The 18,017-nt window shown below is 40.0% G+C and overlaps 1 protein-coding gene across 4 annotated transcripts in view; it reads left to right on the forward strand.

Moving 5' to 3' along the window:
* The window catches only part of HBP1 (HMG-box transcription factor 1), a 34,217-nt gene that overhangs the window by 428 nt on the left and 15,772 nt on the right, over positions 1-18,017 (forward strand). For 2 of the 4 annotated variants that reach the window (XM_054726641.1, XM_054726640.1), the window contains 6 exons: positions 5,339-5,522; positions 7,992-8,175; positions 10,361-10,589; positions 15,707-15,845; positions 16,211-16,322; positions 16,419-16,531. In XM_054726641.1, coding sequence (XP_054582616.1) covers positions 5,373-5,522; positions 7,992-8,175; positions 10,361-10,589; positions 15,707-15,845; positions 16,211-16,322; positions 16,419-16,531 — 927 coding nt within the window. In that variant the 5' untranslated portion in view covers positions 5,339-5,372. Of the gene's footprint in view, positions 1-5,338; positions 5,523-7,991; positions 8,176-10,360; positions 10,590-15,706; positions 15,846-16,210; positions 16,323-16,418; positions 16,532-18,017 lie in introns of those variants that run through there. The other 2 variants (XM_008150028.3, XM_008150034.3) reach the window with 1 other exon arrangement.

Genomic DNA, 18,017 nt, shown 5'->3' on the forward strand with positions numbered 1-18,017 from the left:
CTCACCTGGGCTTCGCGGCAGCGCGGCTCGGGGGGTCTCGGGGGCGGGGGCGGGGGCGGGGAAGAGTCGGTGAGGACTTTGCTCCGAGCCAGGGTAGCGCTGTGGGTGGCCCGACCTGGTGCGGAGATGGGGCGGACCTGGGCCGGTGAACCGGCCGACGGCGGCGCAGGGGCTGCTCAGGAAAGTTTGACTTCAACTCCCCGAGTGTGGGCGGAGGGGTCGGGGGTTGGCCCGTGGTGGGGACCGGCCGGGGATGGGGGACCCCAGTGAGGCGCAGCCTCCTTCGGGTGCGAGGGCGGCGCGATCCGAGCTGGGGAGCTCGCGGAGCCGCGGGGCCCCCGGGCTCATTGTTACGCAGTTCGAATGAATGGGCTCCGAGGCGCCTGCGCGTTGGGGCTGAGCGGAGGGGAAAAACAAGCCTCTCGTCCTGGCTGCGGTCACATGATGGGGGAGGGGAGGGGAACGCGATGAATGGCGAAAGAGGGTGGGGGATGGACTTGGCGTGAACCTGCGGGCGCTGCCTCTGTGTGACCGAGTACCGAGACTTGGCAGGCGACTCCAGTCTCCGCCTTCCAACCTATGCTGCTGCCCCGGGCCGATTAAAACAACAAAAAAGAATCCTGGCGAAGTCGGCCGTGGGGGCCCGGTTTTTGTAACTTGTTTGAACGCTGCATTGCTGTCTGACTCGAGGGGATTTCACTCGCTTCTGTGCATTATATAATGCGTGTTTAGAATTCATTCTTAGGAAGTTTTCAGGAAGAATCGTTTTTAAAAGGAGCACTGACAGCAGGGCAGTACTCAAAGAGTTTTTAGCTGAGGGTGCCACCGATGGGTAAAAAAACAGGGGGGGGGGGGGAAGCTGTGTATACTAGGAGTAATTGTTGGAGTCCTGCCAGTAATGCCAACGAAGTGCCATCTGAGTAAGCTGTAACAGTTGACTCCAAACTGGTTTTGAAATTAAAGTTAACTTCTGAGAATAAGGATAATTTTAACATTGTGAATACATTTCTATTCTTTATTAATCATTTACATTTGTAATGTATTCCTAGAACTTTTGGTCTTTGCCTTTTTTTCTTCTTCTTCTTCCTATTTTGTTTTACTTCTCTAACCAAGAGTGGTGAAGGGATTAGCCAAAGGACATATGGCCAGAGGGAAGGGGGGTGCCGGGGCTAGGGGTGGAGGAGGGCAAGTGAGGGGAGGATGGGGACACAGTAATAGTGCCAACAATAGAAATAAGGTTAAAAAAATAAATAAAATGTTGATGCTCAAAAAAAAAAAAAGTGTTAGGATCTTCTGTTCAGTTTCCTTGAGTAAACTACCCAGTTATTGCTGGGTTGGCAATATTTGGCACGTTTTAAGGAAATTTGAGTTATATTCAAAAGAATTAAATCCACTCAAGTTTTGAGGTACTTTATACTTTTGAGGAAGCCACTTCACAGCAAAATATTGCTGTTTATTCTAACTTGACTAATACATTTTATAGAATGAAAATTTGATTTCACTTTCTAGTCCATGCCCATTACCTTTTCTTTCTGCCTGGAAAATCCTTCTTCCCCTTTGTTCACTTCTCAGACTTTGTTCATTTCTACATACATTAAAAGGTTACCTTCTGCTGGGATTTCCCTGCACATGTCTCCATAATCTTCCATGCTTCACAGTTGCCTACCTCTCAGACTTCAAACATGGTACTTTCACTTTAAAGAATGGTCTCCTCCACTGTATTTTCATTTCTTTGGACTCTTGTCACTGACCAAGTGCTCAGTAGAGGAGGCAGATATAGCTTGGGCTTAATGAATGAATAAACTGCTAGGCACTGAAGATTTCCTGGAGGGGAGAATTGCAAGCTGGTGTCTTATATTTATTTCTGTTTGAAATGAAGATATCAGTATGTTTTTTTCCTGTCATAAATTATAAGATACTACCATGATAATGAGATGTATTTTGCATGTATTTTAAGTATGAAAGTAAATATTTATGTAGAATGAAAATATAAATCACAATAAATTTAAAAATTTTAAAGCTGACAGATACCTTATATATTACAAAGTTCAGGAAAAATGATATTCTTGTTAACTGTCTGACACATTAGTAATATTCCTTTCGTATTTTGCTATGCATGTACTTTGGTGGTTCATATCATAATTTATACTATCATTTTCCATAGAAAGTAGAAAAATAATTTCCTAATGTAGTTGTAAATTTTTTAGTTATTGATAGTTGCTTAGAAAATATTCTTTCACAAGTTGTTACAGGTAATGTAAAATGTTTTAAGGTTACAATCAAGTTTAGGAAAACAAGTTTCAAATATGAAATTTTTATTTCAATTGACAGTCCTCTTTTAAACAGGTTTGTGTGTGGCTTCTTGTAGTGGTGTATTATGGTTTTCTGTTATCTTCACCAATATCAGCATTTCATGTCAGATCAGCTCAGAATTCATAAGAATTTGTATAGATGTCATTTGGTACTGTCCAGCAAAGGGCAGGAGTCAGTCTGGATATCAGTGACTGATGAGGTACAAGAGTGCATATGGGATGCAGTATCTTTTATACCTACAGTAATTATAATAGGCAGACAGGTACTGGTCCCATCTATCTACTATATATATAAAAGCCCAGTGACCCAATGGTGGAACTACCAGAACGACCGGTCGACCAGTCACTATGACGCACACTGACCACCAGGGGGCAGACGCTCAAAGCAGGAGCTGCCCCTGGTGGTCAGTGTGCTCCCACAGTGGGAGTGCCGCTCGGCTGACTGGGATGAGCGCTGCTCCTGCAGCGGGAGCAGCCGCTAGCAGGCCCAGGGTGAGGCTGAGTCTCTGCACCTGTCACATACCGGAGACAATCCAGACTCTGGCCTGAACCCACCAGCTGATGCAGGCCCTCTAAGGTGTGTTCTAGAACAGTGGTCGCCAACCTTTTGGACCTCACGGACCACCAGTGGTCTGCGGACCACTGGTTGGCAACCGCTGCTCCTAGAAAGAGCGCGGGGAACTGGCATAAGTGGGTGGCAAGAGGGGATGTGACTGTGGACCCCCTGGGAGGCTGTCCTGATGGCTGAGGATCCTGGAGCACAGCTGCCCTGAACATCCCCAATGGTGTCACCAACCTGGCATCACATATCAAGGACATTCACCAAGTGCCTTTGGGGTGCAAAGCTCTCGGCCAGGTTCCTCCAGGCAGAGAACACACCTTTACCTAAGACGTTACCCCGAAATATCAGCTCAGACTAATTTCCTCGTTCAGCAGCTGCTCAGAGGGCGGGTCTACAGTTACTTGGCTGAGCAGCGCTCCCACAGCAGCCGGTCCCCACAGGCCACGCCCCCCACCAGTGCATGAATCCGTGCACCGGGCCTCTAGTTTACAAATAAGAAAACTGAGGCATAGGTTCAATTCTTCAGTCATATAGGTAGTAAGTGATACTCTGTAGTAGTAATTTTACCCACTGTTGGGTTATGGTCCCTCCTTTTTTTCCTTAGCACAATGGCAAACAAGTTGTAGAAACATTTCTTTGAAATCTTTTGTTTAAAGTTTCATGGAAGATATTCTAGAAGAACTGCATTAAGGCCTCCAACTACTTTTGGTGTGGAAAGTTGCACTTAATATAGTTTGTTATGGAGGCTCATTTTATTTATTTATTTTTGTACCTCAAAATATAGTTTGTTATGGAGGCTCGTTTTATTTATATTTTTATTGATTTCAGAGAGAGGAAGGGAAAGAAACATCAATGGAGAGAGGATCATTGATGGGCTGCCTCCTTCATGCTCCCTAGTGGGGATTGAGGCTGGAACCTATGCATGTGCCCTGACGAGGTATCAAACCCTGACCTCAAGCACTGAGCCACACCTGCAGGGTTGGAGGATCATTTTAGCTTGAAATTATGCAATTCACTTCAAATACCTCAGTTCTCATGTTAGTGATATAAATTCATTGCAAATTATCTTCTCTTCATCCTTTGCTCCAAACAATTTGAGTTTGGTATAGAGTTCTTCAGGATTAAGGGAGGGCATATAGGAGCTCCTTTCTGTGAAATCCATAGTAAGGATGGAAAGGTAAGGATTCAGGGAAGAATAGGCGCTTGAAAGTAGCAGTCCAACTTGTGTTGGTCTATATCTTTTGTCATTTTTCTCATATCTTTTAAAAAAGAATATGGTCTCATTTAGTCAGTCTATATTAGATCAGATAAATTGTGGAAATGCTCTGCAGGGAGTAGGTAGGCATTTGGTAAAACTTATTTCCTTCTTTTTCATTTACTGAGACTTAGTTATTTCATTTTTTAAAAATTGATTTCAAAGAGGAAGGGAGAGGGAGAGAGATAAAAACATCAATGATGAAAGAATCCTTGATGAGAAGGCAGCCTCCTGCATGCCCTCTACTGGGGATCGAGCCTGCAACCTGGGCATATGCCCTGACCGGGAATTGAACCATAACCTGGTTCGTAGATCAACACTCAGCCACTGAGCCACGCCAGGTGAGCTAGACTTGATTATCTAGTCCTCCTTTCCTTGCCTCTTATCTAAGTTTTTGTGGATATGTACTTCTGAAAACAAAAACAGTAGGGTCTTCCCAGTCCCACCCAGTAAAAATTTGTAATACTGAAAATGACATTTCAAAGTACAGCTGCTGGAGAGCTTTACTCTTCCCTTTTGAGAATCAGTGATCTAATGAAGAGATGACATGTGAATCCTGTAATACTAAAGAGTATGCAAAAGTATGAATGAACAATAGGACTAGCTCTACCAGGAAGTATTTGAAAGAGGAGCTTGTTAATCAGAATGAATGTCTAATTGGTACAATGTATGTGAGGGAGTATTTTTGAGTATGGACTCTGGATATTCCTTTACTGTTTCAAGGGCCTTGTTTTTCCCAAATAGTTTGACAAAAATAATGAAAGCCAAAAACTTACATTTGCGTTCATGTATTTAATTATCACACTAGGCCTGTGAGAGAAGTAGAGGTACTGCAAATCCAAGGTTAAGTGACCTACCTAAGGTGACAAAGCCTAAAAGAGTGAAACTCAAGTCTATTGATTAAGTCTAGGCTCCCAGTTACTATACAGGAGGTTTACAGTAGCAAAACCTCCATTATTCAAGATCAACTTTTCATAGCCAGTAACCATGAGGCACAAACACATAGAACTCAAGTTCCACAAGTATTTATTTGGTCCCTTTTATTATTTGTAGGTAGCTCTGTTTTGAAATTAAATTTTTTTTTTCAACTTCAAAGAATATTGTGATGGGATATTGGTAGATAACTAAGGCTGGGTGCTGAAGAAATGATAGTTGCAAGGAGGTAGTATTGATGTATTGTATGTACATGGTGAATGGTGGACACTGCAGGACCTGCAGATAGGAGAAAATCTAGCTGGGAAGAATGAGAAAATCAGCTCTGCAGAGCGAGGGGGAAGGCAGACAAACTGCAACACTGCTTCTGTGGACTCCAAGAACAGCACTGTTTCCTACAGTTAAGGATAGCTCTAAGGAGATATATATGTGTAGGACAACATCCGAATTTCATTTACAGGTAAAAAGAGAAAAATTTCAAGTTTAAGATTAAAGGTAGGGCTGACTGTATGTATGTAAAGAACTCTTAGAATGATTAGTTCCTCTCAGGCCTTAGGCATTACTAATTACCAATTACCTTTTTAAAAAATATTTTTATTGATATCAGAAAAGAAGGGAGAGGGAGAGAGAGAGAGAAACATCAATAATGAGAGAGAATCACTGATCGGCTGCCTCCTGCATGCCCCTCACTGGGGATTGAGCCCACAACCCCGGCGTGTGCCCTTGACTGGAATCGAACCCGGGAGCCTTCAGTCCTCAGGCTGACACTATCCACTGAGCCAAACCAGCTAGGGCTAAAACAAGATTTTTAAAGAAGGAAGTCATTTCACTTTATTTTCACTCGATTTGTTTCAGTTCATTCTTACAAATACTTTAAGGGGAAAGATGGGCAGGTCTCATTAACCCTATTTTACATTGAGTTATTGAGAAGCTCACTTAGGTCATATTTAGTAAGTGCTCAAGCTGGAATCAAAACCCGTGTTTTCTTACACCTAACCCAGTGCCCTTTTCACTACTCCATAGTACATCAGACAGTTGGTATTGAGTAAGGCTCTAAAGCAATGCCCAGGATATGGGTCATTTGTGAGGCATGCAGGCAGAAAGCATCCAAAATAGCATATTAGAAAATAAAGGCAATATGAAGTTTGGTTATATATGTCAATAACCTTAGGAAGATTTTTAGTTGCCAGCCACCAATATAGGAATCTAAAGAAATAAGCAGATATAAGCAAAAACTTAAAAAAAAAAAGAATGTAAATACAATGTTATTTAGAAGAGTGAAGAAATTGGGAACAACATGTTCAGTAATAGGAGGAATAAGTTAATTTTGGTACATGGTGAATGATGTATGTTATTGTTTTTAAAATAGGTGTTTGAAAAAAGTAGATGACACAGGAAAATGCTTATGAACTTGTGTTAAGGAAAAGGTATATGAAGAAATATTTGATCTTGGGTCTCTGCTTGTAAAAGATATGTCAGATAATACACCAACATTTTAACAGTATCTAAGTCTGGTTTGTAGAATTGGAACTAATTATTTTACTTTTTTAAAAAAATGCTTTTAAATTTTTGTATATAGTCAGAAAAACATATTTCATAATTTAAAAGATTGTGAAAAAGTCTTTGTAGAAAATATTTGTCAGTATTGCCAGTGATTTTTGGTGAGTATGTCATGACTTAGAAAACTCTGATCTAAATGTTAAACATTTAACATCTTTTCACTGCATTTTTTGATTAGCTGACCTGGGGTACTTTTATTGACTTTTAACAGCAATTTTTTAAAATTTATTTTGAGGAAAAATTTTTTTTTGCGTATTTCTTATTAGCTCAGAACTTTTTTAAAGAAATGATTTGGAGTAGAGCCTGAGAAATCAGGAAATCTTCCTGCTACTGTCACTCATCTTAACTAATTTGATCATGTCTAAAGGTTACTTTCATAACAAAATGTAGTTGGTGGACTTCCTTGAGAAATTATTTAGGTGTGTTATCCTATATTATTTTCTTCCTTGTAATAACTTTGTGGCCTTGAGATAAAGGTAGATTTACTATGAATTTACCTAAATCTGACATGATTAGCATTCATTTTTTTTAGAAATAATAGCCTATTCAGAAGGATAGGTATCTTTTATTATGGCTAGGTCCCAAATTCACATTAAGAAGACGTAAGAACTTTTTGTTTGTTTAATTCTCACTGAGGATATTTTTTTCATTCATTTTTAAAGAGAGTGGAAGGGACGGGGAGAGACAGAGAAATACTGATGTGAGAGACAGACATTGATTGGTTGCCTCTCCTGTACATGCCCTTGACCGGAATAGAACCTGGGGACCCTTCAGTCCAAGGGTGAGAACCTGGGGACCCTTCAGTCCAAGGGTGAGAACATTTTTTATGAGACTTAAAATATATGGCCATTTTAAGAAATACACCTTAAATGCTCTTTAGACAATATAATTTTATGTTAAACTTATTTACTTTTAGAAGATGTGAAAAAATAATGAATACGGTAAATAGAGAAATTAAAATAGAATCTTTAAAATAAAAGTTCTTTTAGTCTTTTTGAATTTAACAGAGGAAAGTGTGTTAATTTTATTTTACATTTGAAGATACAAGTTTATAAAGGCTTTGTTGGTCTCAATATTGGTGTCTGAAAGAGATACTTGATATAAAAACTGCTTTTATTCTTTGGAAGAAAGGACTTTTATATATTTAATATGTTATTAATCCTTTGGGATTTGGGTATAATTTAGTGCTAACTATATGGATGTATGGCAAGATATGGAGTCATGTTGGTCTAAAGGATTTGATAGTGATACAAATAGCAATGTATAGATTAAGTTAAAGATACAACATGTCATGTCTCTGATTTTCTACTATGTAATTTCCATATCACATGATTTGACATTTTTTCCTTGCATTATTTTTATTTTGAAGTCGGAGCACCATAACATGGTGTGGGAAGTGAAGACAAATCAGATGCCTAATGCAGTACAGAAACTCCTGTTGGTAATGGATAAGAGAGCTTCAGGAATGAATGACTCATTGGAGTTGCTGCAGTGTAAAGAAAATTTGCCATCCTCACCCGGCTATAACTCCTGTGATGAGCACATGGAGCTTGGTAAACAAAATTAAAAAGTTTTTTAGGGATATCACTGAAATTTAGATTAATTTTCATGTTTTAATCTACCTGGAACTGCTAAAAAGTATGTGAAATTTTGTACATTAGTTTTCAGTGTTCTCTTGTTATTGAAAGAGTGATCTACCTAAGTCACTCTTAAGTCATTTTTAAGTAATATTGCTTAAAAATATTACTTAAAATGAACATAAATTTGAGCTATTTATGGTTATCATAGAGACTAATTTACAAATTACTATACTATCCTGCCTTGCTTTGTGGATAAAGATTGGGCTATTAAACACCTTAGGAAAACTCTGCTCTGTGGCTTTTCAAAAGGTATTTTAAAACATCCCAATGAGCTCAGTAAATTATGCTTGGCCACTCTTCATGGCTGGATTATTAGTATGATGAGGACATCACAGAGGATCCTTGAAGCTTGAGGGTCTGACATTTGTGGTTTTCAGTACTGCTGAGCTATTGAAATGTATGTGACCTGTAGAAATGTGTAGGTTTGTTGAGGTATGATTTTGAATTACATTGTTTTGAAGTGTTGAAGAGTAAACAGTTAATGAGTAACCTTGGCTTGCTGCCCAGCTTTTCAGCTTGGCTTTGTCCCCATTTAATATGTAGTTTTCCTTAATATTCACAAAAACCGCAAGAAGATGTGATTATTCTCATTTTACAAAAGATGAAATAGAGGAGATTATATGCTGGAATGCTGTGTGGGAATTTGGAGATTCTGAAGGACTTGGGACATAACCAGTTTGAATACCAAGAATTTGCTAATATTATTTGAGTAGTGGTTACTGTTGAGCAAAGACTATTATAATCAGGTAATTGAATTCTCCACCATCACATTTTATTTATTATTTAAAGACTTTAAATTTATTTTTAGAGAGAGAGAAAGGAGAGTGAGAGAGACAGAAAAATCGATGTGAAAGGAAACATCAATCAGCTGCCTCCTGCATACCCCCTACTGGGGATTGAGCCTGCAATCTGGGCATGTGCCCTGCCCAGGAATAATACCTGCGACCCTTCAGTGTGTGGACCGATGCTCTAACCACTGAGAAACACTGTCCAGGGCAGAAATTAACTCTTATATAGTGAGAAGTGATGGTCAAAGAAGGATGTTGGCAATGAGGGAAGGGAAGTGGCTATACCAGAATGAGAATTATAGGGTGGGGTTATCTCAAATTGATATGATATTTTGGCTGCTTCTAAAGTTATTTCCGTTTTAGTAGACTATCTGGGGTATTTGCCTGGATAGGAGCTATGTGTAGAAACATTTATAGTGACAGTTTAGGAAAACTTCCAAGACTAGAAGAGTTTCATGACATATATTGAAGGGAACCAATAGATCTATGTAGTGTGTAGGTGTGTATTTAATAGAGACTTTTTAAGGCCTGCATGGTGCTTTTTCTCCATATTATACATTTTTTACTGAATATTTTAGAATTACATCTTTTTAGAATTTCTTATAATGTTCATAGCCTTGGTGTGTACATGAATATTACTTAGGTAGTATTTCTAGTCTTCTTTCTTAGGGAGTGAAAATATCATGAAGTACCTTTGGGGAACACAGTTACAGGAAAAATAAATAAATATTACTGAGTTCAGAATTGCTCAGTAAAAAAAAAAATAATAATTTGGCCTATATAAAATTAAGTAAGTAGTACCTAAAAATTTATATGATTTTTGTCTTTAAAAATTATTTTCACTATTGCAGTAATCTTGTATAACAGGTTAATAAAAGTATGTGAACAGTAAGTACATATATACACACATAAAATGCCTTTTTCCTCAATGTGTTCATATGAAAGTGTGTCAATAGAATATAGATTACTCCTCAGTGAAGTATAAAAAATTGAGGGGAAAAATCAGGATTTCCGCATAAACCTTATTTTTCCAGTCTATGAACAGTTATAATTACATGGTTCAGGTAGTGAAGTTATTACATTGGCATTCACTTTGGATTCACTTTTCTATTAAGCTCTGTTAACCCTTAATGTACTTGGTGTCATTTTTAAAAATTGAAACTTGTTTTATACAAAAAAAACACATTTTGAACTTATACTTTTCTTCACAAAATTAATAAGTTAAATTGAGGACTTCTCTTCCAACTGTAACTATAGTATTGCCCGGTATTAGTAATTTCCTTTTTATAATTTTGATTGTGTGTTTGCAGATGACCTTCCTGAACTTCAGGCTGTTCAAAGTGATCCTACCCAATCTGCCATATACCAGCTAAATTCAGATGTTTCACATCAAGAATATCCAAGACCATCTTGGAACCAAAATACCTCAGACATATCAGAAAGTACTTACCGTGAAAATGAGGTGGATTGGCTAACAGAATTAGCAAATATCGCCACCAGTCCACAAAGTCCACTTATGCAGTGCTCATTTTACAACAGGTAAGAATGCTGTATTTGTATTGAAAACTTCTATCATTACAAATGTGGCTATTAATTATTTTTTTCTAGTTTTAAAAGTAATGCTATTAATCATTTAATGAATGGTTTGCTTAAATTAGGATTTAGGTAAAGTCATTAGAATTAAGCTTCTTGTCTTATAAAGATCAAAGAGCTATTTTACTCAATAATATTTTACATTCTGAGAATTAGATAAAAGTGATGAAAACAGCAGAGTGAAGAATATTTGCAAGTATTTTAAAGTCACTAGAAAATAAATCAGACCAAGAAGTACTTTTATTATGCTATATTTCTACTTATTGGAATGAAAATTGTAGTTGTCCAAAGAACCATAATTATAATAAATACTAGAGGCCCGGTGCATGAATTCTTGCATGGGTGGGGTCTAGCCGGCCCACCCTGATGGGGGCCAGCTGAGGGGAGGGGCTGCAGGCGGTTGGCCAGCCAGCCCTGCCTCCTGGTTGAACTCCCAGTCGAGGGGACAATTTGCATATTAGGCTTTTATTATATAGGATTATATTTTAAAGCTTTTATCAACTTTGAGGTCAGTTCCTTTTTTGTTGACGTTTATTTTCTTCCAGGGTATGTAGCCTTATGTGATTTATCTGTTTTCTAATAATAAAACTAGCTAATCTTAAAATCTTCAACTTATAAAAGTGGGCTCCCAATTGGTGAAAACCACTGTTTCATATACCCAGACTAGGATTTAAGAAAATGAGTTGTGCTATGAAATTATGGAAGCTTTTAAGCAATATTCCTTGTTCTAGAGGCCTAAGTGGATAATATTTTATTATCCCTAAAATCGTAAATTATCTATGTAAAAAGACACAGAAAATAAGATAGATTATAGAGGGGAGAAATGCCCAAATTTGCACTCATGTGGGTGGATAGACTGCAGTTCATATTAGGTGATGTTGAAATAACTCAATTTTGGTAAGTGCTCTTAAGTTAGTATAATTATTGCTAAAGAATAAACTTTATAGGTGTGAAACCTGTTTTATTTTACAACCCATTAAATTATGCTGCTTTTCTTCTATGTCAGGATGCTAGTCTTGATTAGAGTAAATTCATTTTAACTTTGGTTTAACTCCATGAAAATTTCCATAAGAAAGAAAACTTGCCTTTTAGAGTATTCTTTTATAGTCTCAGTTTTCATTATAATTTTAATAGTCAAAAAGCAAAAAATTATTTTACATTTAAAAAACAAACCCTGACTTAGCATTTGACTTTCTTTTTCCTCTATTGTTTAAAGCTAATACTTTTCATTTTTCGCCACAAATTCATGAAGATTAATAATATAGTTCATTCAAAGTTGAGTAAACCCTTCAGAAGGAAATCAATATAAATAAAAGCATAAGTAAAGGAGTATCTCCCTGAAGATGTAAATTTATTCTCTGCATCATTTTCTATGCCTCCTTTCTTCCTAGGGAACAAGACGCAACAGTTGTGCTCTGCTGTCTTGCCTGCCTTCTAACAGATAGTGGCAACTTCTTGTAGAGTGTTAAACTATGTTAGTTATTGAGCTTTTGATGTCTAAAGTCGTAACTGTACAGTATCAAGGGGTTGAGGACAGGTAAAATTTATATTATTCCTGATAGAAAGAGGGATGAAGGGACCAATGGTATTAGAATTTTAGACATTTTTAGCCTGTTAATTTTTACAGAACATCCAGGCCATTATACATTTTAGAACACTGCATTATTACTTAAGTGGTTAAACAAAAGAATTGACTAAACTTATATTTTATTAGTGATGAAGACAGGAATGGGCTGAAGGAATTTTTAGCAGTTTGGTCATTCTATAATATTTTGTAAAGTTCTAAATGTATAATAAAAGGAAGGAATGTATAATAAAAGGAAGAAATTTCAAAGATGAAACTTTTAGTGTTTGTATTTTGAAGTAGAAAGTTGATTGGAGAATATGATAAAATGCATAGAAATTGGTGGGTTTTTTATTTAATAAGTGATACCAACATGAAAGCAAAGTATAGTTTCATAGATCCTTATTTTAAAACTAGAAGTCTGGAATGGGGGAGGGTGGAAAAGCAAAGTATAGTTTCATAGATCCTTATTTTAAAGGGAAAGCAAAGTATATTTTAAAGGGAAAGCAAAGTATAGTTTCATAGATCCTTATTTTAAAACTAGAAGTCCGGGGAGGGAGGAGGGTGGGTCCCTCAGCCCGGCCTGCACCCTCTCCAATCTGGGATCCCTCTCACAATCCAGGACCACTGGCTCCTAACCGCTTACCTGCCTGCCTGCCTGATCACCCCTAACCGCCTCGGCCTGCCTACTTAATTGCCCCTAACCCCTCTGCCTGCCTGCCTGCCTGATTGCCTCTAACCCCTCTGCCTGCCTGTATGATGCTCCTAACTGCTTTCCCCTGCCTGCCTGATTGTCCCTAACCACTCTCCCCTGCTAGCCTGATCACCCCTAACCGCCTCTGCCTCGGCCCCCGCCACCGTGGCTTTGCCCAGAAGGACATCCGGAAGATGTCTGGTCTATCTGGTCTAATTAGCATATTGCCTTTTTATTAGTATAGACTAGAGGCCCAGTGCATGAAATTCGTGCACAGGGGCGGGGGTGTCCCTCAGCCCAGCCTGCACCCTCTCCAATCTGGGATCCCTCTCACAATCCAGGACTGCTGGCTCCCAACTGCTCGCCTGCCTGCCTTCCTGATTGCCTCTGACCGCTTCTGCCTGCCAGCCTGATCACCCCCTAACCACTCCCCTGCCAGCCTGATTGATGCCTAACTGCTCCCCTGCCAGCCTGTTTTCCCCTAACAGCCCTCCCCTGCAGGCCTGGTTCCCCCCAACTGCTCTCCCCTGCAGGCCTGGGTCCCTTCCAACTGCCCTTCCCTGCAGGCCTGGTCGCCCTCAACTTCCCTCCTCTGCCGGCTTGGTCACCCCTAACTGCCCTCCCCTGCAGGCTTGATCGCCCCCAACTGCCCTCCCTTGCAGGCCTGGTCCCTCCACTGCTGACCTGATCGCCCACAACTGCCCTCCCTTGCAGGTCTGCTCCCTCCCAACTGCCCTCCCCTGCTGGCCCTCTTGTGGTGGCCACCTTGTGTCCACATGGGGGCAGCCATCTTGTGTGTTGGAGTGATGGTCAATTTGCATGTTACTCTTTTATTAGATAGGATAGAGGCCTGGTGCATGGGTGGGGGCCAGTTGGTTTGCCCTGAAGGGTGTCCCGGATCAGGGTGGGGGTTCCCTTGGGGCGTGGGGTGGCTTGGGCGAGGGGCCTGTGGTGGTTTGCAGGCTGGCCACGCCCCCCCGGCGACCCAAGCAGAGGCCCTGGTATCTGGGGTTTATTTATCTTCTACAATTGAAACTTGGTAGCCTGGAGCGGAGCCAAGCCTTCTGCTTGCTCTGTGGCGGCAGCCATTTCTGTTGGGGTTTATGTATCTTCTATAATTACAACTTTGTAGCCTTAAGCGGAGGCCTGGGCTGGCCAGGGTGTGCAGAAAGCTTGGCTTCCTCTATCGCCAGGGGCAACCCTAGCCTCCTGCTCTTTCTAGCTCCGTGGCTGCCGCCATTTCTCTTTGGATTTATGTAACTTCTATCATTGAAACTTTGTAGCCTTGAGTGGAGGCCTAGGCCAGCAAGGGCAGGCGGAAAGCTTGGCTTCCTCCATTGCCAGGGAAACCCAAGCCTCCCTTCTGCTCTCTGTGGCCGTAGTCATCTTGGTTTGGGTTTATTTGCATATTCACTCCTGATTGGCTGGTGGGCATGGCTTGTGGGTGTAGCGGAGTGATGGTTAATTTGCATATTACTCTTTTATTAGGATAATTTCAGCAAAGGTAAAATGAAAAAAGGTTAATGAGGATAAAATTAAAATGGAGGGCTAATAAAATTTCTCAGGGAAAGGGACAAATTGGAAACTAAGATGTCCCTTCTCCCCTTTTTGAAAAGGGGTTTAGTATAGATATGCATTAATTTTTTTCTGTTAAGGACCAAATCCCTATTTGGCATCTTAGAGAATTGTTCTGATTTGGGAGTTTCAGACAGATCTACTCCCTTGTCTTCCTCTCTACTGCTTTCCAAACTCCTGTGTTAGTATGTACACATTACTGGTCATCCTTTATGGGTTTGCTTCTTACTGTCACCCTTCCTGTGAATAGTTGATCTGTTTGTGGGGAAAGGATTTTAGTATGTTCTTGTGAGCGCAAGTACTCTAAAAGGAGCAGTGCCTGTTAAAGAGACTTTTGAGGGGAAAACTGGGGAAGGGGTTGTTTTTTAAAACGTGATCCTGTGGGAAAATAATTAGCCCTTATACGTAGATGCTCTTTAACAAATTTGTATTAGAAAACAAAAAATAGTGTCCACGTACAAGAAGTTGCAAATAGGCTGCTTTCTGCTACAAGAAGTTTAAACATTTAGGGTAAGGTGGTTCATTGTATCTGCCCAGTGATAGGTGATTGGTAAAGAGTTCAGTGTTAAGCATAGATTCACTCACTTTAAGACTTACTATATCAAAGTAGAAGAAAGAAATGGATAAGGCGCCCTGCACAGGGGTTATTATTCATGAATGAAAATGTTCACATTTATATGTACTTGTTGATACAAAATTAATGAAATGGCAATTTGGAACTTAAAATACATTGTCAAATATAAAAAAAAAAAACCTGTTTAAAATGTGTGAGGAGGGCTTGGGTAAGCAAGTTAAAGGACAATCTACACTAATAAAAGAGAAAGATGCAAATTGACTGTACCTCCGTGACGCCCACCAGCCAATCAGGAGTGAGTATGCAAATTAACCTAACAAAGATGGCGGGTTAATTTGCATACGCAGGCACTGAGCGAAGACTGAAGGCTCCACTGTGGCCGGAGCCAAGCCTGAAGGCTGAAGGTTTGGCTCTGCTGCGGCCCGGGTCCCGAGTGCTGGAGGAAAACCGGTGTCGGCAGCCAGGGGAAGGAAGGCCTGTTGCACGAATCTTCATGCAACAGGCCTCTAGTTTACTATAAATGTAATCTTGATGTCTCTACTAGTGTTTTGTGTATATACTAATGTTGGCAATTTGAATATAAAATTTTTTCATCAAAAGGAAAGATTGACTTTAAGGACCTATGCTTTATGGTTAAAACTGCTTCTTTATTTTAGATCATCTCCTGTACACATCATAGCTACTAGCAAAAGTTTACATTCCTATGCACGCCCTCCACCAGTGTCCTCTTCTTCTAAGAGCGAGCCAGCCTTCCCTCACCACTGGAAGGAGGAAACACCAGTCAGACATGAAAGGGTGAGTTTATTCATGAGATTAAACTTTTACAAAGTTTGCACAACAGTTATAATATATTAACTTTCCCTCTCTAAAAAAGTCTTTTGAAGCACATACAGATGGAAAATAGCATGTCTCATTGTTCTAGTGATCTGGGTTTGATTTTATGTACAGCTCTATTAATTGGTAGGAAAGTTTGTTGCAAGTGGGAATATATATTTAACTAAAACTTTCAAAAACTTCAGTTTTCAAAGGTATATTTTTGCCCCAAGCTTAGAATGATTAAGTTATCCCCTAGTCAGGAGAGAACCTGAACTCTTGAGCTAGAGACAGATGGTAATAAGGTACATTTAAAAATAAACAGTTTATAATGTTTTTCTTCACAGGCAAATAGTGAGTCAGAATCTGGCATTTTCTGCATGTCCTCCCTCTCAGATGATGATGATTTGGGATGGTGCAATTCCTGGCCTTCAACTGCTTGGCACTGTTTTTTGAAAGGTAAAAAAAAAAAAAATACTTGAATTTGTTTACAGCTTACTTGTGTAGCATACTATCATATCACATAACTAATACTTGTTTTTACTTAAACTTTAGGCACACGACTATGCTTTCATAAGGGAAGCAATAAGGAATGGCAGGATGTTGAAGATTTTGCTAGAGCTGAAAGCTGTGATAATGAGGAAGATCTCCAAATGGGCACTCACAAGGTTGATTTAAAATTCCTAAAAAAAAAAAAAGAACTTTCAAAATGAAACATAATGTTTATTCTTGTTCTACAGGCGTATCCTTCATTTACTTTCATATTTAAGTGATCTTAAATTGTAGGTAGTGGTTTTGTGACTACTTATTGTTGCTTAGCTTGATGGAGAGGCTTTAGGTTTACCTTTGTAATTATGTTTTCTTAGATGGGAAAATCAAACTGGCATTAAAAATAAATGAGCCCTGCCCAGTCGGCGTGGCTCAGTGATTGAGCTTCAACCTATGAACCAGGAGGTCATGGTTCCATTCCCAGTCAGGGCACATGCCTGGGTTGTGGACTCGATCCCCAGTGTGGGAGGTGCAGGAGGCAACCAATCAATGATTCTCTCTCATCATTGATGTTTCTGTCTCTCACTCCCATTCCCTTTCCCTTCTCTGAAATAAAAAAAGTATATATTAAAAAAACAAAAACAGATAAATGAGCCCTGGCCAGTGTGGCTCAGTCACTTGGAGTGTGGTCTAGTATACCGAAAGGTTGCAGGTTCAGTTCCCAGTCGGGGCATTATGGAAGGCAATCCAGTCAGTCAATGTTCTCTTTCACATCTATGTTTCCTGACACCCCCTCCCTCTAAAATCAATAAATATATCCTTGGGTAAGGATTAAAAATAAATAAATGAATAAACAAACCAAAACTTTATCTTTGGTAATCTTACAAGGTGGTTAATTCTCCTATGGGTAATTAAAAGTTGATTATATTGTTACTTTTAAATGGGGACCGATGGCCCCCAACTGCCCCTCCCCCCCGGCCGGCCTGCTCACCCCCATCTGCCCTCCCCCCACCAGCCTGATCGCCCCCAACTGCCCCCCCCCTGCCTGCCTGATTGCCCCCAACTGCCCTTTCCTTCTGGCCTGATTGCCTCTAACCACCTCTACCTTGGCCCCGCGACCATGGCTTTGTCTGGAAGGACGTCCGGAAGGTCTCCCAGAAGGTCTCCCGGTCGAATTAGCATATTACCCTTTTATTAGTATAGATTAGTGTCGTTCAGATGTCCTGGAAAGTATACCTCATCAGATTGGAGACTTGCAAATATTTTCTCCCATGCATAGGTTGTATTTTCACTTTTATTTTGATGAAGTGTAATTTATTTGTTTCTTTGGTTACTTGTGCTTTAGGTGTCATACATAGGACACTGTTGCCTAATTCAGGGTCATGAAGATACACACCTATGTTTTCTCCTAAGAGTTTTTATAGCTGTAGATCTGACATTTAGGATTTTGATCTGTTTTGATAATATATGTATACTAGAGGCCCGATGCACGAAATTTGTGCATGGGGGGGAGGTCCCTCAGCCCAGCCCCTGCACCCTCTCACAATCTGGGACTGCTGGCTCCTAACTACTTGCCTGCCTGTCAGCCTGATTGCCTCCTAACCATTCCCCTGCCAGCCTGATGGCCCCCAACTGCACTCCCCTGCCGGCCTGATGGCCCCCAAC

Source organism: Eptesicus fuscus, chromosome 14, assembly GCF_027574615.1.
Source record: "Eptesicus fuscus isolate TK198812 chromosome 14, DD_ASM_mEF_20220401, whole genome shotgun sequence".
NCBI classification, from domain to species: domain Eukaryota; kingdom Metazoa; phylum Chordata; class Mammalia; order Chiroptera; family Vespertilionidae; genus Eptesicus; species Eptesicus fuscus.